This window comes from Antennarius striatus, chromosome 4 (genome assembly GCF_040054535.1).
Source record: "Antennarius striatus isolate MH-2024 chromosome 4, ASM4005453v1, whole genome shotgun sequence".
NCBI lineage: Eukaryota > Metazoa > Chordata > Actinopteri > Lophiiformes > Antennariidae > Antennarius > Antennarius striatus.
The window spans coordinates 6,646,011-6,666,044 of record NC_090779.1 but is presented as its reverse complement, the minus strand read 5'-3'; the positions used below and the strand labels follow the sequence as shown (position 1 = coordinate 6,666,044).

The following is a 20,034-nucleotide window of genomic DNA, read 5'->3' as shown; positions in this document are numbered from 1 at the left end:
GGAGCGGTCTGCAGGGCCGGGAGAGGTCTGTAGGCCAGGAGAGGCCTGGGACGAGGAGCCGGGAGTGATGGGGGAGCTGAGCCGATTGAAAAAGCTGTTTAGTTCATTCGCTCGTTCAAAATTCCCCTCCACAGTGCTGCGCCCTTTCCCGTGTCCGGTGATGGTTCTCATCACATTCCAGACCTCCCGCACCTGGTTGCGCCCCAGCTGCTTCTCCAGCTTCCTCCCGTACGCCTCCTTGGCCTCCCTCAGGCAGAGTCTCACTTCCTGTTGGGCCTTCCTCATCTCCTCCTCGTTCTTGCTCCTGAACGCCCGCTTCTTCCTGTTCAGGACGGCCTTGACTCCCTTGGTTACCCATGGTTTGTTGTTGGGGTAACACCTGACTGTCCTGACAGGGGCCACGGTGTCCACACAGAAGTTCATATAGTCTGTAAAACACTGAGCTGCCCCCTCAATGTCCTCCCCATGTGAGCCCACAATAACATCCCGGTCGGTGGTCTGGAAGCAGTTCCTCAGCATCTCCTCTGCTTCCGGGGACCACCTCCTGACCTGTCGTGTTGTTGCTGGCAGCCGTTTCACCAGCGGGATGTAGGTGGGCTGTAGGTACACTAGGTTATGGTCTGATTTACCAAGTGGAGGGAGGGGGGTGGCGGTGTATGCCTCCTTAGCATTAGCGTAGAACAGATCGATGGTTCTGTTCTTTCGTGTGGGACAGTCTACACACTGGACCATTGTGGGGAGAGATGAGTCCAAGGTGACGTGATTGAAGTCACCGGTGATGATGACGAGCGCCTCCGGGTGCCGGGTCCGAAGAGCAGAGGTGGTCCCACAGATGGTTTCTCGTGCAGTCTCTGGGTCCGCACGTGGAGGGATGTAGACGGCGAGGACGATGACGTGTGAGAATTCACGAGCCAGGTAGTAGGGTCTGATGCTAACAGCTGTTAGCTCCAGATCGCGGTTACACAGTGTTGATTTCACCGTCACATGTCCCGGATGGCACCATCTATCGTTGGTATAGAGGATTAATCCACCTCCTTTCTTACCGGCGGTGTTCGTGTCCCGGTCCGCTCGTACGGAGGAGAAGCCGGTTAGTCGGACGTTAGCGTCTGGCACGTCACCAGTTAGCCACGTCTCAGAGAACACCAACAAGCTGGTCTCCCAGTAGCGATGATCAGTCCTGCACAGCGCCGTCAGTTCGTCCAACTTGTTCGGTAGAGAGTTCACGTTCCCCATGATGACGGAGGGGACGGAGGGCTTGACTCTCCTCCGGTTAGTGGCTCTAGCCGTTAGTCTAGCCCTTTCGACGCGACCCGCTCGGCATCCGCGATATTTCCGTCGGAGCTCAGCGGGGATGAGATCGCGTGTTACTGGGTCTCCTTTGACCCTCAGAGACATCAACTCCTCCCTGGAATACACTAGCATATTGCTATACATTATCTAAATTTATATTAGAATAATATACACAGAAACATAGAAAAAAAAAACGCAAAATAAAGAATAACAAACTTGCTCTGAGCAAAGGAAACTGCAGCCTGCTCGAGCATGCGCAGAGGACTTATCTTATCTTATCTTATCTAGCTGCAGCACCAGGCTTGTTCACAAACTTAAAAAAAATCAAAGCATAATACAAAAAGTGTAGTAGGTCACTGGATAAAGTAAATGAATGTAGGTCAACATGTTTGTTGTTCAGCAGCAGCACCAAACCACTGTCTATACATATAGCCCTCTGTTCTGACTACATCACAGGTGAGATGTTAGCTGTCCACCCAATGAGAAGCAAGAAATGGAATTGCCATTGGATGAACAGATAAAATAAAACTTTCTTCAATTTTGATTGAGTCGACAAGATGAAAATTTGTGTGGAAGTTATTTTTAAAAAAACATAGTAGGTCTGTAACCTGCCTGTCAGGAAACTGCAAACATATGAGAATGGCCTTGGAACAGTGACTTTGTGATTCATACTCATTGAGCCATAAAGGTGAATGAAATACTGTTGTGCTGACTCTAAGAGATGATTAAAAGCTTTGAAGCTGAGTGCAGCGAAACAAAACCGACACCGTTCTGTCTTTCAGGACTTTGTTCCTGAGTTTTTTCTTCTCTTTTCTTTTGCTGTTTGCTTTTTAACACCCTGCTTTTACCTAATTTTCCTAAATGCACCCTTGTTACTGTACTCGTGTGAAAGGGAGCTAACTGTGTAAAAGCAGATCAACAGGACCCATTTGATACAGCTAGTCAGATGAATAAAGGCCTGCAATGAAATGGTCTATTAAGTCTTTTAAAGAGCGATGGGAGGCAGTAAAGGGTCAATAAAACATACTGAGACATAGGAGAGAGAAGCTCTCTCTCTCTCTCTCTCTCTCTCTCTCTCTCTCTCTCTCTCTCTCTCTCTCTCTCTCTCTCTCTCGCTCTCTCTCTCTCACACACACACACACACACACACACACACACACACACACACACACACACAAACACACACACACACAGGACTATACAGTGGATTGTTTTGCAGTTGATACAGATGCTGGGAGGGGGAGAAACAAGCAATGATGGAGAGAGGGATGAGAAAGGCATTGTGGGTTGTGGTTGATTAATGCACACACGGAGCAGTTATTGAATTTAAAGAGAAAATCTGATACCGAGGATACAAACACACCAACATTCACCAGGGCATTTGTACAGCTCTGGGGAAAAGCGACTGCATTCATACATCAAGACACTGAAAATCCACACATTACAGTATACAGTATGCAGTCGTTCTTTGCGGTTAATGCGTTCCAGGAACCACACACGATTAATGAATTCCGCGATAGAGCGACAAACTATTAATCTTATTATTTACGGTAATTTAAACGTTTATGACCCTCCCAGTACTGATATTAAACTACCTTCTATCTGTATTACCTTTTACCACACTCTTATCGACTGTTTAAAGTACTTTTGTGTCCCACGTAAGTCCGAGACTCACAGAACCGAGCACACTCCCAGATGCCGCCAGCCAATAGAATGTGAGTACGGTATCACATGACTGCCTACCAAAAAAATAATAAAATAAATAATAATAAATAAATTATATATATATATGTGCATATATATATGTATATATGTATATATGTGTGTGTGTGTGTATGTATATATATATATATATATATATATATATATATATATATATATATATATATATATATATATATATATATATATATATATATATATATAGTATATATGATTAGAATAATTATCAGACATACAAAAGATCTAAATCCACCATTATTCAAGATTATATTTTGTCTGTCCGTGGCACACTGGCGTCGCGCCTGGCGTTTGCCCTGCCTCACACCCTAAGACAGCTGGGATAGGCTCCAGCTCCCCATGACCCGCTATGGCGGATAAAGCAGCGATTAGAAAATGGATGGATATTTTGTCTGTTAACCCATGAACAATTGATGATAAATGCATTGTAGATTCCAGATGGTCAGGTGGGTTTCCAGACTCATCGAATTACATAGTATTACTTGTTATCTGCATTAAAATATTCCTTTGCTGCTTTTAAATCTACACCAATGGTATATGTAGTTCATACGTAGGAAATTAAATTGCCCTAATCCTAGAAAGTTGAGTCTTCATGTCTTCATGTTTAGCACATATACATGTATGAGATAGCATACAGGCTATACAAGAAATCTTCTCTAATACTGCTGTTATTTTACTTCAGATATTTCACATTGGTGCTTGAACATAAGTAATCTATTAGAAAAATAATGCAGACACATGTTTATGACTGAGAACGAAGATGGCTGTTTTTTTGTTTTTTTTTTAATAAAGGAATAGAAATAAATCAGCAGCATTGCCTCTGAGTGCTTCTCTGAATACGTCCTCACCCCGCCCGTGCTCCTCTGCCCTTTCTATCTCACTGAAGACATAAATTTTCTCCGTCCACAATTACAAAGTGATTTCCTAAAATTGATGGGCACTATAGTTATTCAAGCAGAAGGAGCGAGAACATTGATTGAGGACTTTTAAGCAGCAGATTAATAATTTAATTAGGTGCTTTGCTCAGTATTTACAGTACATTCAACGATGGGGCTCAATGGTGTGGACTTAAACGACTCTATGGCGCAGAAGAATCAGATTTATCAGACTTTGTGTATAACAGACAGTTGCAGGATTTGTTAATTTTTGGATTGTGCATAATGGATTTTGAGACGAAGAAATAGAAAGAAAACTGCAAGACTTATCTTTCAACATTAAGTTTATTTAGAGAACTGATTAATAATGCTAGGACAGGATGCTCTGCTTTCAGTTCTGTGTGGGAATATTTTCTTTTGGCAAAAATGTCATTTAAAATGTATGACTTAAGTTTAATAATGATATGGTGCCTGTTACAAAATGCAGCTGAAACAGCTTTTTTCAAAAACAGCTGCTTGTGACAGGACTGCAAGTCAGTCAGGTCGCTAAATAAATACTATTCAGAACACAGTATTCCTCGTTACTCGCGGTTCATGTATTCCAGGACCACCCGTGAAAAACAAAATTTCGCGATATAGCGACAAACTATTAATTTTATTATTTACGGTAATCTAAAAGTTTATGAACCCTCCCCATACTGATATTAAACCAACTTGTATCTCTATTGCCTTTTCCCACAGTCTTATCGACTGTTTAAAGCACATTTGTGTTTCACGAAAGTGCGTTCCATTCCATGAGTCTCAAAACGCAGCACACTTCCGGATGCTGTCAGCCAATAGAATGTGAGTACGATATCACGTGACTACCTATTAAAAATCCACAATGTAGTGAAGCCATGCCTCTTGATGCGCAAACAAGTGAGGGATTACTGTATTCAGAATTGTTATAAGAAAACTAAAAATATGTCGGATTGTTTATAAAGTAAAAGTACCAATTCAGTCTGAACAGACAATCATCCTGCCTCCTCTCATTTGATTGGGTAAAGTCAATCACGCCCCCCCCCCCCACCAACACCTTCTTTTAGCCTCAGGTGTGAAGAATCACTGGTCTCAATCCCCCCTCCAGTACTACACTTTAGTGTTTACCGTTGGCATGGTTCTTTTATTCTCAATACTTAAATGTGACATAAACATAGACAGTGTTTCCTTGCGTCGTTGACGCACATGTTTTGCCAGGGACGCACAATCATCAGACAACGTCAGTCTGTAAATGCACTTCCATTCAACAAAAATATTTACAATTTATCCATTTCTCCACTTAAATTTTGAACCCGGAAATCACCATTGTGTTTTAATCTCACGCAAGTTTCTCGTCACAAGACTCATCTGCGTGATTCAGCCTTATTAAAAATCGACCAGGGGCGGCACGGTGGCGCAGTGGGTAGCGCTGTCGCCGCACAGCAACTCTATGCAGAGTTTGCATGTTCTCCCCGTGTCTGCGTGGGTTCTCTCCGGGTTCTCCGGCTTCCTCCCACCTCCAAAAACATGCACTTCAGGTTGATTGGCCGGTCCCAAATTGCCCGTAGGAGTGAGTGTGTGTGTGAGTGGTTGTATGTCTTTGTGTGTGGCTCCGCGGTGCACTGGCGTCGTGCCCAGAGTGTCCCCCGCCTCACGCCCTATGCCACTGGGATAGGCTCCAGCTCCCCGTGACGCGCTGCGGCGGATGTAGCGGTGGTAATATGAAAATGAATGAATGAACACGACAATGCTTGACTTTCTCTTCAGAAGATTTCTTTGATTTTGTGAGATGAAAACGAGCAATAAAATGTTATATTTTCAAAGTTACAGACAAAAAAATGTAATCAGGTGTTTCTTGGCTGGCAGGAGTGATAAACCTGATGCATAAGATGACGCCTGTTGGAAACCTTTACCCATATGAAGCCAGAGCCAGTGAATGTTAACAGGGACAAAAATCTTTTTTTCATTTAAAACAATATCTGTAGACAAAAAAAAAAAAAAAGTCAGCTTGCCGCTTAAGAGGAGTGACTAATGTTGTTGTGATCCTGAGTGCTGATTAGCAGATCATCTACAATTAGATAATATCACTGTTTCCTCTACCTTCCAGTCTGAATACTAAACCAGATTAACCTTGTTTTGTTTTAGTTTAACACATGTTTAAGATCTACTTTCTTACCACACGTTAGCAGACAGGACTGACGGAGTCTGTATGACGGATATGCAGCTGCAGCTGGCTAGCTGAACTTAGAATGAAGACATAACCGAAAGACCTACCCAGTCTGTGTGTAAAATCACTGAAACGTTTTATGACCTTTTTCTTGTCTAACAGACTCAGGAGGTCACTCTTCCTCTTCCGGTCCAGGTCTGACAAATTACTCCATCTAAAATGCTAAAATGTCATTTTACTACCTTTACTACTTTCCCTTTTTTGTGGAAATGTTAGCCTGCTATTAGCCCAGCAATCTGTTTCTGTGAACCAAGTTGAATGCTTACAAGAGAACAACTATTGAAATAATTTTGCCTATATGTTCAGAAGATCACTGCTCTGAATGAAATAGACAGCTTCCGCACCATCATGTACTGCTGACCCATTTCTATAATAAGATAGGACCTCTTATAGGACCTTTTATTAATGCAGCTGCTTTATTCTCAACTGCTAGTGCTTGAGAAATATGATTAATTCACGGACCAGGCCCATTGGAGGAAAAGCTGCGATAGAGTGGGTGACCTGTTCATATGGAAATATCTATATTTATAATATTTTGATTTATTTTTCACAAGAGTTCTTCAGACCATCCTTCTATTAAATTTACTTAGTCAACGCTGAATCAGACAATTTTATTTTATTGTCATCACATGACTGCACTCATCTCAAAGAACTGCTGGGTCAAGGCACAATCTGGTGAAACGGCAGAGTGACGGGGGGGTTTCAGCCGCTGCTCATCACGTCAGGCAAGTGATATTTTCTTTTTGTAGAAAAAACTGATGCAGCTTAAACAAGACAGAAAACAGAAAAGCGTTGCTGTCTGTGTTCCACACTGAGCTTCATTAATTAATGTGTTTCATTTAAATGAATATAGCTGTGAGAAGACAAAGTATGCAATAATAAAAGCACGTTGACCAACTTTTTAAAAACAGACACATGCTTGTGTCTCTCTAGTCCTATTCTTTTCTTATTTCATTCCCTAATCTCTATCATGTCCCTCTCTCATTCCCTGGAATCGACCCCTCCATCCTACTCACCCATCTTCCTATTGTCTGAGCCTCAGCTTCCTTCTCTATTGTGTCCCCAAAGGATCAAAAGATGGACAGGATATAGCGAATGTGATTGATTTATCCACTTCACATGACAGAAATCATTGTCAGCCAACCTTTTTCTGCTCATAAGTATCCACTACAGGTAAAATTCATATGAAAATTTAGTCCCACAACTGCAGAGTATACCGCATATACAATCTTAGTGTATTATGACCCCCTGATTTGCGATATAACTCAGTCAGGCAGCTTTGTTTGGAGACGAGGGAAGATTACTTCTACAGAAAACTGGAAGGGGGAGATGACAGATAATCACGTTAGATGTTTCCCCTGGTGGCGAGTAGAAGGTCAGAGGGGATAGATTGAGTTGGCTGTGGGTGGAAGGGTGAAATTATGGTAAAGTGAAGAGTAGCATGACCTTGTTAAAAGCAATCTATGTTTAGAAGTGGGAGAGGGGAGTTTCTGAGGAACAGGGGGCTTGAGGGGTGTCAATACATCCGGTCATACAAAAGGAGGTGAAAGGTGGGTGAGGAAATTTTCATTAGTTTCACTTTTTTATTCAAATGCAGCATCTTTAGCTGATTTTGGGAGTAAAAGAGCAGAATTGTTTGATGGTATGAAGCCAGCCTGGAGGCACAGTTTGTGAGGCTTCAGTGAAGTGTGTCTTTTTCAAAGGGAAATGCAGATGAATTGATTTAAAAGCAATCAAAGAATATGGAAGACACAGAATAAACTCAGCAACTAATGATTCTGATTCCAAGCGATGAGCAGAGAGGGAGCATCGGCTTGACCTGAAAGCAGGTTCACTGGGCTTTACCTCAGTCAAGGTGGTTACATGTTTTTTTGTTGTTTTTTTGTTTGTTTGTTTGCTTGTTTGGCATTACTTTAATACAACAGAATGGAAACAGACCAATCTGATGAGCAATTTTAAAGATATATTGAGCTGCAATTTTTGGTGTTTGGATGGATTGATGGGTGTATGGATTTATGTATGTATGTATGGATGGATGTATCGATGTATGGATTGATGAATGGATTGATGGATGGATGGATGTACGGTTAGAGGGATGGAGTAAAAAAGAGACCTTGATTACATTAGTGTGTTACAGGAAGCTGACTCCTACAGTACAAAGAGGTGGTGCTCTGGGGTCACCCTCATCAAATCACCCCGACGGTGCAAGGGGCTATTGTTTTTGAAATATAACAACCACAACGTAATCAGAATCAGTTTTAAATTCATGTGTGGGTTTGCAGACTGAAAAACATTCAATGGTTTACCAGGAAGTTTGCTGAAACCCCCGCTGCATGATCATGAGAGCAGAAGTCGAGCGTTTCCCAACCTTTAGAGCCGATTCTTTAATTGCTTTTTTTTGGGGATGTTTTTCTTTTTAGACTATGCCCCAAGCAACAAAGCTCTCATTTTATTAAGTACATTACATTTACCAGTTTCTGATTTTAATTTTCCTGTTTCCTACTCTCCTTTTTGGTCTCGTAATGTCTTTATAAGTGTTTTTTGTTGGGTGTATTGTTTATTTGATGCTAAATCACAGCGTGGAACAATGTGAGCCATCTCTCATAATAACCTTCCTGTGTCTACACCCAAGACAACTACACAATTTAGTCTGACTCTGACTGCTAGCAGGTAGCTCATGGGGAGCATTTGGTGGCCTTACTGGAGTGGGTAAAAGGTAAAAGGTGAGTCGTCCTCATGTCTCCTCCTGACTGATTCTAACACGATCATTACATAGATGGATAGATATATACTTTATTAATCCTGAGGGAAATTCTGTAAGAAATTCCATTAGTATCATTCTCCATTGTTGTGTTATATCACACAAAATGTTTAACTCCAAAGAAGCAAGCCTGCACTGCGTGTTCTTTTAGTTTTGTTATTGTTAGCTTTTATTGTATTCATTTTATTATTTTCATGTATTTTCCTACTAGATTTGCAAAAAAATTATTAAAATAACTCACTGGGAGTTTTTCAAAACTGGCTAACGGGACTGCTCACTCACTAAAGTAGTGAGTTACTGTTCAATAATGAACATGTAAAGCTTTACTTCTCTTTAAACCATTTGATATTACTTTGGTGATTTGGTGCTATAGTAATATCATTTAATTGACTCCACATTATACTATTATACAACAACAAGTCTTCTATTACTGTAATAGTATCAAAGTAGTGCCAGTAAACAATATGCCTGTTCATTCTAAATGGTATATTTGCTCAACAAATACTGTTAGAAGCATCTCCAGTTTCATGCAGCTCAGACATCCTTGTTGTTCATTGGTTCATTTGTAATCAAGTTTCCTATTGTTTATTTACCATGGAGGCATCATTTTACAGTTTAAACTGCAGGTGTAATGCTATATGTTTGACATCCTTTATCATGCAGCAAATCTGTTTCTATAATGTTGCTTTAAATTCAGTTTCCCTGCATCTTTTCAAAAGTTCATGTCTCAGTTACATGTGATGAATTAGTGACACAGTTGCTTTGGTATTGCTGAACCTCTCTGATGTAGCCCAGACAGTAAACTATTCTTTAACAGCTCTAATGAGTGGTGATATGTAAACTGTTAATTTAGTGCCGTTTTGATCCATTCATAGGTAACAGTGGGGGTGGAAATTAGGCCTGTGAGTGTGCGTGTGGGAAGAGACCACAATGTGATTAAACAAACAGCTTGATAATTGAAATGGAGAAGACGAGTACAGATTTTTAGCAGTGCAATTCTGTAGTTTATCCATCGATCTATCTGAAAACGTTTTCTTCAATGTAAAACAGATTAGATTTGGGGGCGGGGCCAAAACTGTTCAAATGTGTCGCTCATTTTTAGTTGTCTGCGGTGCTCATCAATACAATGACTCCTGTGTAAGTCATCATCTGTTTCCTCAGAACTCCTTACCTCAGCTCAATAGATTTCCATCAGGAATGACTATTCATGTATACAGTATGAAGTAACTGCTCCATTTTTCCAGTATCCATATCCATATCACTTAATATGGAGTAAATGTACTGCAGCCTTATACTAGTGCCAGTGATGTAGCAGCCTGTTTTATAGGAAAGAATTAATGGAGTGAACTAAACCACAGTCCGACATATAAAGCTGAAACCCCTGAGCTGTTAGTGAAGGCATTTTTCTATTTATCACTGAGGGCTTCAGGAAAGCTCATTGTGATGGTGACGGCTCTCACCCCTCACATCTCAAGCACTGAAACTTCATTTCATCAGAAAAGAGGAGAGTGTTACTGAGGTGCACTGAGGGACCTGTCTAGCAGACCCAAGCAGGTCAGTGGCCAGGTCCCCGTCCAGCCCCAGTTCTCCTACTGCCCATTTATCATGGTGTGTCAGTTTAACAAGGAAATGACCATTTGGGATTAGTCAAATAAAAGCGTGTTCACACTCAAGAACACTCATAAAATCAGTCAAGCATGAGTAAACCTTGTGAACCTTGTGAACATGACGAAGCCTGTCCTATATACCATACTAAAGTTTTACAGTATGGATAGAGATGGAATGACCAAATCTCCTCTGCAAAATGCAAACAATTTCACTGATGATGTCTCTGAGTTCACAAGACTGGGTGTATGGATTTACCAATGGCTAAACAAACACCCCAGAACATAATCTACCCTATTAAATTCATTGTGCATGGCGTGTATTAGGGATGGGCCAAAGGTATAATCTTGCTCAGAGGAAGGTACAATGTACAAAGGAGTTGTATTTACTCTGTTAATGCACCTAACACAATGCTCTTCAAATGGAAGATTTGGCGGCTTGGATGAGCAAATGTTTTCTACAGAGGAAACAAATCTGCTAATAGTGCGCAGAGTGAAAGCAAACACAAGCTGTCCCATCAACAATCTCAGTTGACTGATATAAGTGAAAAGCAGGAGAGCTGAATAGCATCCTGTGTGTATGACAGACTGCAATCATGTAGGAACATTTTACTATGTAAATGATGAACCCATTAAATGCAAGGTGACGACTGCACCTTTAACTTTGGACTTGATGTGTGTTGGTCAATGATGTGGTCACTTTCTGTTGCACAGAGATAGCACCTGGTTACTCTTTATTTTAAGGCCAACACACCGATGGGTTCACAGTTGGGTGCAAGTAAGTTTGTGACTTACACACTGTGGGTACAGGGTGTGAAAATGTCAAGAGTCATGGTCAGAAACTAGCCATGACAGCTATGCTGAGCTGCACACTGGCAGGAGGACAGGGTCTAATGCCTCCTGCCTTGACTATCACCAAAACACAGGCATAAGAATAATGTCAAATGGTTTTCTGATGCATGATCCAATCCAAACACAGCCAGAGGAGCGCAGAGCTTGCTGGATGTCATGAGTCACTGATCAGTATCGCAGAACATCACACCCCAAGCAAAGCTGTATGTTTTGAGAATGCTGATTCATTACTTTTTCTAGGTGATAAACGACGCAACGGCGTTAACACTTGCATGGAATTCTCTATAAATTATTCAGTTCAACAAACAAAGCAAGTACATTTCCTGGGAAATAATTCAAACGGTTGGGGCCCATGGGATGGACAGAACCAGATGCACTGTCTCATGTTGGTTTCAACACAAAATCATGTGTAGACCTCAGCCGGAGGGAACGCTGTAACGGTTGTTTGCTGTTGTGCCGCAGGAGTAAATGATGCCAAACCCAGGGCTGTGTGTTGCAGTGTAATGTAACAGTCATTCGTTTAGCGTCTACTTACTGCGCTGGCAGTGCCATCTGTGTCTGTTAGCCTCTGGTGCAGATCAAACCAGACTGTCTGCAAGGAGAAGCACAACAACAACAACACCAACAGCAACATGTCAATCAACAAGACCAACAACGGCAACTACAGTACAACAAACGCATCGTCAAGCAGGCATCGGTCATTCACAAGAAGAGGTACAGTGGACATGATGGGAGGAGAAACAGTGAAGCAGGACATGAAGATAAGCTCACAGCAGAGGGGATGCATGCATGAGCGAAGCTAAAAATAAGACAGAAAGACGTCAGCGTGACAGAAACAGATACAACCAACAGCAGGACAGCAAATAGTGATTGTAGGAATAAACCAACTCGATTGCTTTTCATCTGCTAATGTGAAAATTCAGTGGATGGAACTTTGATGTAACTGATTTAAAATGCTTTTTTTCCAGCACAATTATTTAGAAACAATAAGCTTTTAATTATGCAAATAACTAATGCTTGCATTAAATAATCCTAAAAGATGGATGACTGAATAGTACTTGCGATGCAAATTATGTTTCAAAGTCTTCATTGTATCTCTTCATTGACATCACTTTAATTAATAAACAGTCAAAGTTTGGCTGGAAATTCAGGGCTACTGACCACTATTTAAATGTCCCATTATTCCAAAACATCAAATGTCCAACTGGATCAAACCCCCCACTTGTCCAAAAATCCATTTCTCAGAATTGAGACAGAATTTAGTGCGTATTTTCAGACCAGTGAATACTTCTATTTTCATGGCCACACTGCAAAGGAAATATTGTCTCTGGACCCAAAGGGGCATTTTACAGGCTACTAGGGTTTTGTAGTAATGACCTGTCAAAAAATGACATCCACATTCTTAAAAGAACTCATCAGTCACTCCTCTGGACTCCCACGTTTTACCATCTTCTGCCACACGCTGTTTGTTCTGGCCCTGAACACATGTGTTTGACCCTGCCTTTGGAACTAATGGTATGTACCGTAGATGTAATATGGATTACGATAGTTGGCCAGACAGGGAATTTTTACAGGTTGTCACTGCAACTCCTTCAGTTCCATGAAACATTTTAAAGACAAATAGCAGTACAGATGGAGCCTTTGTCCATATTTGTATATATTCTCTGAAACAGACAAAATGGAGCAGTGCTGACAGAAATCATCAGGAGCAGGTTAGCCAGGAGACACTACAAATGTCATCCGACCAAGAAGAACACAAAAATAAAGTGAAAAAAGCTCTCTGTCTACAAACTAATGTGATTAAAGTCCTCGCAGATCAGAGTGAACATCACTTCCTAAACTGTTTGTTTCTTTATAAAAGGTACGGTCGTTTGACACTTGATTGTCACTTGTGAAAATATAAATATCAACATAAAGGATGCATTTATGTATGTGGTCACTGACACGTTCGTCGGACTGGACGTATTTACGTGTTAGTAATTTAGAGGGAGTTTAAATGAGCCTTTTATAAAGGTTTGAAAGAGACACCACCATTTTTTGTCTTTATAGAGGAGGTTTGTGTCTACTGCAGGGGAAGACTTGCAATTAGCAAAAGGTCAATTATTCCCCTTCATGACTTTGGTGAACGAGACACAGTTAACATCAAACTAACACTGGGGGGGCTGGTGTAGATTGCTTATTGCTGTGTCTGTGTTTGAAGATAATGTGACAATGATTTCTGATGTTCTCCTCCAATTTCAAAGCCTGCAAGTCAGAGCAATACACATGGGATCCAATAAATCACAGTAAGCATGGCGGCATTCTGTCAACACGGTGACTGATGAGGATCACTGTTGCAACCGTGAATTAATAGTTTCTGCATCACTTGCAGGGTGAATGAGATTCGTGTAAAATGCATGAAGGAAAGCTCCAGAAACATCTTGATTTCTGGGACAAATGGTTTGATTTAATGGTTAAACGTGCCGTTCTGCTCGCAGCTGGATTGGAGGGGAAGGAGGTCTGTGTCGGCTGGTTGTTGTCCATAAATAAGTGAGGTCTGTCACTTCTCTGTAAAGCTGCTGCGTTTTATTGTATCATTTTTCCTCAAGGCTGATGTTTTAATCTGGATTAACTTTTACCTTTTAGTCAGTTGGGGCGACATGCTGGTGTCACCCTACGACACGTCGTCCCTGTGTCTGTGTCGTTCCCTCTGAGTTGTCCAGATTCCTAATTGTTTATTGGCAGGAATGTGAGTGTGATTGTTTTCTGTGTAGACCTGTGATAAACCGTTGACTTTTCCCAGGGTGAACCCCCCTCCAAGCCCCATCGCTCACAATCCAACACGGGAAAAGTGATAACTAAATAAAAATAAATGAACGCAGTGTGACACATTAAGTCCCTATCATACCAACAAAAATAAGAAAACACCAGTCTGGAAAACAGATTATTGAGACTGATATTGTTTTCTCTCTGCCAATCACAAACTAGATGACGTTATTGCTTAAGATCACTTATCTTAGTATTGTTCACTTGCTATTTGTGGAAATAAAAAATATCTAGATGTGACTTGATGCTTAAATATTTTAATTGAGTTTAATTGAGTTTAATTGACAAATAGTCTTCTTTATTTGGTGATTATTATGTTCTCTTTCAAATAGTGATTATGTACAACAATAGGAGAGTCTGGACAAAGCAGCTTTTTGTGAAAAAAAAAAAAAAAAGATCTGATATTTAACAGGGCTATTTAAGTTAATACTGATCCATTAAAATGGGTCACATCCACTCAGCACTTACAGCCTCAGTATCGCCCAGACCAGACCTGCAGCTACAATCAAAGTCTTATCCCTATCCTTATCTCAGACCAACTTTTCCAGAAGAGAAACGCATTTCCTTTCTGCACACAGAGTAATAAAGCCTGATACTTTTAACCAACAGAACACAGCAAGGTGGAGGAAGAGACCTTCAGATGCAATCTTTCATATTGGGCTTGGGTATCGGGATTTGCAATGTGCTTCCTCAGAGCAATGGTGCCAAAAGAAGGCATTATTTTCAACTTCAGAGGCAACATTGCTTATTATGCATTCAGCAAATTTACATGGAGTCAGCATGAGATCATCTCTTCTTCCAAACTCCTGCATAGTCATCACACTGAGATTCATGCAGCTACAGTTGGAAGCATTATTATTCAACCCCAAATGTTGTTTGTAAAAAATTTAACAAAAGATATTTATCTGCTGTTATCAATAATCAAACAATAAAGAACTGTCTGATTATCTCATTCAACACAAAATACAACAATTACTTAATAGCATCCTCATATGAGACATATGTACACACCAGATGATATTAAAACACTGAGCCAACCTCCACAGATGTGCTTTAGCAGTGGAGTACCGAGGTCTAAATTTACATGAAAGTTCCATTTCTGAGCTCCAAAATATTTATCACTTCTGACTCAAAAGCAAGGGAACATTTTAACCTTTAAAGCTCAAGTTTCAACAGATGGCACTGAGAATTTCTGGCCAACTATTTTGTCAGACGCCACGTAGAGATTCAGGAAGTGGTCAGAAATGGTGAAGAATATTTACCAAGTGTTGAACTATTTCTTCAAGGTATGACTGGATTAACCAGTAAAAACTCTTCACTGACGCACATTACTTTCCCACCACCTCTTTGAAAAAGAGCTCAAGTATCAACTTGTCAAACATCAGATCAACCAAGCCAATGAAAGCTAATGGAGAAAACAAAGACGTCATATAAAAGCAGATTGTACAGTTGTGTCATAATTTTAAAAAGTTATTCATTCCTGTTTCTTTTTGCGCTCTAGTTTCCCAACAGCAGGTCTGTTCTCAGTACTCGATGTGTGTACCTTTCTCTGATGGTCGGTTTATTTGTTTGTTTTTAATAATTTTGAAGGGAGGCTGCATTGACCCCAGGGACTGGGGTATAATACTGTAAAAAGTATCATTGGATTGCTTGGCTCAGCTGGAGTTGTGTGCTCCTCTGACTGCAGCTGTAGTTATCACAGTCAGTTAGCGTCAGGGTCATAGGTCAGGCTGGTGGAGTCAGATGGCGTGTGACTCACACCACGACATGTCACATGTTAACAAAACATACATGTTGATTTGTGTGTGTTAACCAAACACAATTAACCAACTGTCTCCTAGGAGACATGTGAAATCGAAAGAAATCATGCTCGATGCTGATTCTGAATTCAATGAGATTATGTCAACTCAATTAGGTAAAAACCAATAATGCAATTGATTTGCCATTAAATTTAACTAACACACAATTATCCCCGTGTGGCCTGGGCTCTCATATATGGTATGTAAGTTTCTTACTGATTCTAAATAAATTTATAAGTTCCTGTAATCTAAACTTTTATTTAACCTTCCATGTGACTGGCTGGTTACTGGAACAAAGTTGGACCGAAAACAGAGTCTTAGGGTGGATTGTTAAGTAACTGGAAAAAGAATGGATAACTGAAAATGTTTCATTTTATATATATTATTCCTCAATATCTCAAATTTTTTAATTGATGATTCATTTGAATTTTTATTCCAGAAGAGAAAAATCAGACCTGACTGTGTTTACCCAAGCGTGAAAAGATGTGCCTTTGTGTCAATGTTAACATGAATGAGTCGGCCTCGGAGAAAAGCCCCAGGTTCTCAAAGGGCATCAGGGTCACAAGTGATTAGAGAACAATTCTCCAGGTGAAGGACTTCGATCAGTCATTTGAGAATGGAGGTCACTCAACTGAGTGAAACAATTCTACTCTATCCTGGCCACTTCATTAGAAGTGTATTAAATTAGTGTGTAGGGTTAAGGGCTGCCAGTCCTTTCTAAACAGGGACAACGATTGAAGGCAATGGTCTGGAATAAACACGTAACAACGGTGATCACATATTCAGCCTCTCCACTAGAGAGGTGTGTGTTTGTTTTTCCATCTTGTGACAGGATCACCCTCAATCTTAGGAATAGATTGTGATGACATTTTTTAGCAAAGTTGGTTATGAACCCAGGATTAATTGTGATGTGAGATCAAGATTCTGATCCAGATTCTGATCCAGATTCTGATCTGGATCTTGGTTTCACTTTTAAAAGGCTTTATGATTGGAACAATTCACAATTTTTCCCCCTAACTCCCTGGATGTGGCCTAGTGCTTGGACAATAAAGAGACAATGACATGCCCAGGAGGGATGGGGAAATTGCCTAGTTGGAGGTTTGCATTGACTGCAAACCCCTTCCGATGCAGCATATCGTGATCAGTTATTCTTGGCTCGTTCTGCTGTAGGACCTGTTCTTTAAACGGCAGCTGAGTCTACTGAGGCCCTATTAGCCTTCACATTTTCACCGCTGGGTGACACGCAGGCAAGGGGTAGGGGGGAGGGTCAGCAAGAATGGAGGAAGACATAAGTGAGGATGATCTGGAGATCTGCTACAAACAAGAGCAACTAGGAACTAGAACCAAGGCAGTCACAGACTGCAACATCCCGCGACACCCCTGAATTCAAATTTTACCCTGACCTACTTTCATAGATCAAAGCACTACATTTGATTTACAGTCTTACACACACTGGCCTCCTCCCTCATCTTTCTTTCTTAATCTAAAGATACATGCGGTAACATCAGGTACTTCTCAGAAATCACATATTCACACATTCAAAAGACAGACTGCAACATTCCGCGACACCCCTGATTTCAAAATTGCACCCTGACCTACTTGCATAGGTCAAAGATCAAAGCTAGCGCTTTGACCTGCTTTCATAGATCAAGGCAGTAGCTTTGAAATGGGCCATACATACTGTATGTTTCACTTTTTAAATATGGCTTTCCAGTTTTCAAAAACATTTGTCAATTGATGTTTTCTGAAGAACTCAAACTGGAGCCAAATATGTGTCTTACTTTCATCTGTGGTCTAATACACAGTAGATACAGTAGTAAGTGTTTATGACAGTGGGTGTGGGACTCACTTTAAATAAACTACAGTGTTCATGGTAATGAATGTCACCCTGTGCAGCAGTGAGGATCGCTGCTATGTAATTAGTTTTTGGAAAACAATGGGGCCCTTTGACACAGATGAAGATATTTCAGGCTTTGAATGCACACACAGCACATGTTAACAGATTCTACTCATGCTCACTTTGGTTCTATTATGGGATTTGTTGACAATAAAAAAATATTGACTATTGCCACCCTTATGCCTTTATGAGGTTGTAGCAGTCATGGTTGGGTTAAGCCTGCGGGGAACTAATGTGAGGCACTGCAAAATCTTCATAAATGAGTGTGTGTGTGTGTGTGTGTGTGTGTGTGTGTGTGTGTGTGTGTGTGTGTGTGTGTGTGTGTGCGTGCGTGCATGCGTGTGTGTGTGTGCAGTATCCTTTACCTTATTCTCCAGTCGTCCAATTAGTTCAGCTAGACGGTTGATCTGAGCATCCAGACCTTCTTTTCTCACTTCTACTGTACCTGTAACACACACACACACACACACACACACACACACACACACACACACACACACACACACACACACACACACACACACACACACTGTAAATACCCCAAAACATCTATCATTTGTCTGTCTGTCTGTCTAGTTACCACAAGGGTCATATCTTTGTTTTTCTTTGTGATTTGTTTCTTTCTGCACATCATTTGGTTTCTATCACTAAAATCAATGCTGCTCCTTGATAAGCCATTCATACATTTTGTCGCATGTTTGATTGTGCGCGGTCCACAGGACGAAGAGATGCTACCTCAGAAGCAGCTAATGAGGTCCCACATAAATCAGAAAAGAAGTTACCATCGAAGGAGGCAACAAAAAAGTAAGCAATTACGTCTCTTTATCAGAGGGAAGTGTAAGAGAAGAGACTGTAAGGAAATGGATGGATGTGAAGCCAGCTTCTCTGAGGCACTCTGTTTAATTGGCTCTTATTCCAGCATTTAGACACCAAACCACTCTGGACCCTTTATAATTAGGGTTTGTCTTAAAGCAATATTTCACTTTGTTTTGTGCAATGTTTTTGCAGGAAACATCTCTAATGATAAAAAAAAAAGAGAGCGATCCATCATGCGAACTGATGATTTTAAATATCTCATTATTGATAACAAAACATGATGGAGTGTGTTTACCTCACCACCATGTATGACCATTTATTCTGGACAGAATCTGCCTGTTTGCTTGTTAATAACTGATTTGTTATTCATGCCGCCTCTTGGTGGGGTCATCACTGTAAATGAGAGCCGGTTCTCAAATGACTTACTTAGTTAAAGAATGGATGGATGAATGAATGAATGAATAAACGAACGAACAAGTCAATATTTTTCATGTTAATATGAATGAATCTGAACACACTGCTTGATAAATGGCCCCCTGTGTATTTGTGATCAGCATGTTGTGTATTTGTTTGTTTGTGTACAAGTTATGTAAAAACAAAAAAAACTATTAATGGATTTCAATTAAATGGTAGAAGAGTGACCCGTCGATCAAAGGAGAGATCTGGATCAGGGCAAGAATTTTTCTCCATGTCTCATTAACAATAACATTTACATAAGTGGTTAAATATTGGTGAACAAATGTTTTGATTGCTTTCAGAGTGATGAAATGACTGCGATATATTTGTGAGTCCGGTCCCCTGTTTCGATTTCATTGTGCACATGTACAAGGATGTATTTGGGTAATCAATGTAAGTGGGCTCTTTCTAGACTGAAGAACAACTGTTAGCGGCAGCAACAGGATAATAATAGAAGCAACTCAACAATAAAGGCAACGAAGAATCACCTTTGTTTCTGATGACTCTTATTTATTTGTGCCGATACGACTGAAAATCTGCACATTACCAGCAAAAAAATCTGACAGAATTGTTGTTCTACTCCTTCTTTATTATCGCTGCCCTCTCTCTCTCTCCCTAAATGTTCCTCTCCTCCCTCTGTCTTCGTCTCTCCTCCTCCCTCTCGTGTTTTCATCCCCTGATGGCCCCTCACAGTTAATTGGAGACTTGGCTGCCCACTCTTCATTAAAAGCTTTAACAACCAGTCAATTAGGAGCTACCTCCCCCCACCTCAAACACACACACACACACACACACACACACACACACACACACACACACACACACACACACACACACACACACACACACACACACTCATCCACTAAACCATAGACTGTAACCATGGTGATAGTT

General features: G+C 40.7%; 1 protein-coding gene across 1 annotated transcript in view; it reads right to left on the bottom strand.

Moving 5' to 3' along the window:
• Positions 1-20,034, bottom strand: part of necab2 (N-terminal EF-hand calcium binding protein 2) — a 107,375-nt gene that overhangs the window by 19,792 nt on the left and 67,549 nt on the right. Inside the window, exons 8-9 of the mRNA XM_068313129.1 lie at positions 18,234-18,313; positions 11,903-11,959 (exon numbers count right to left, since the gene is read on the bottom strand). Of these exons, the coding sequence (XP_068169230.1) occupies positions 11,903-11,959; positions 18,234-18,313 (137 nt within the window). The remainder of the gene's footprint in view (positions 1-11,902; positions 11,960-18,233; positions 18,314-20,034) is intronic.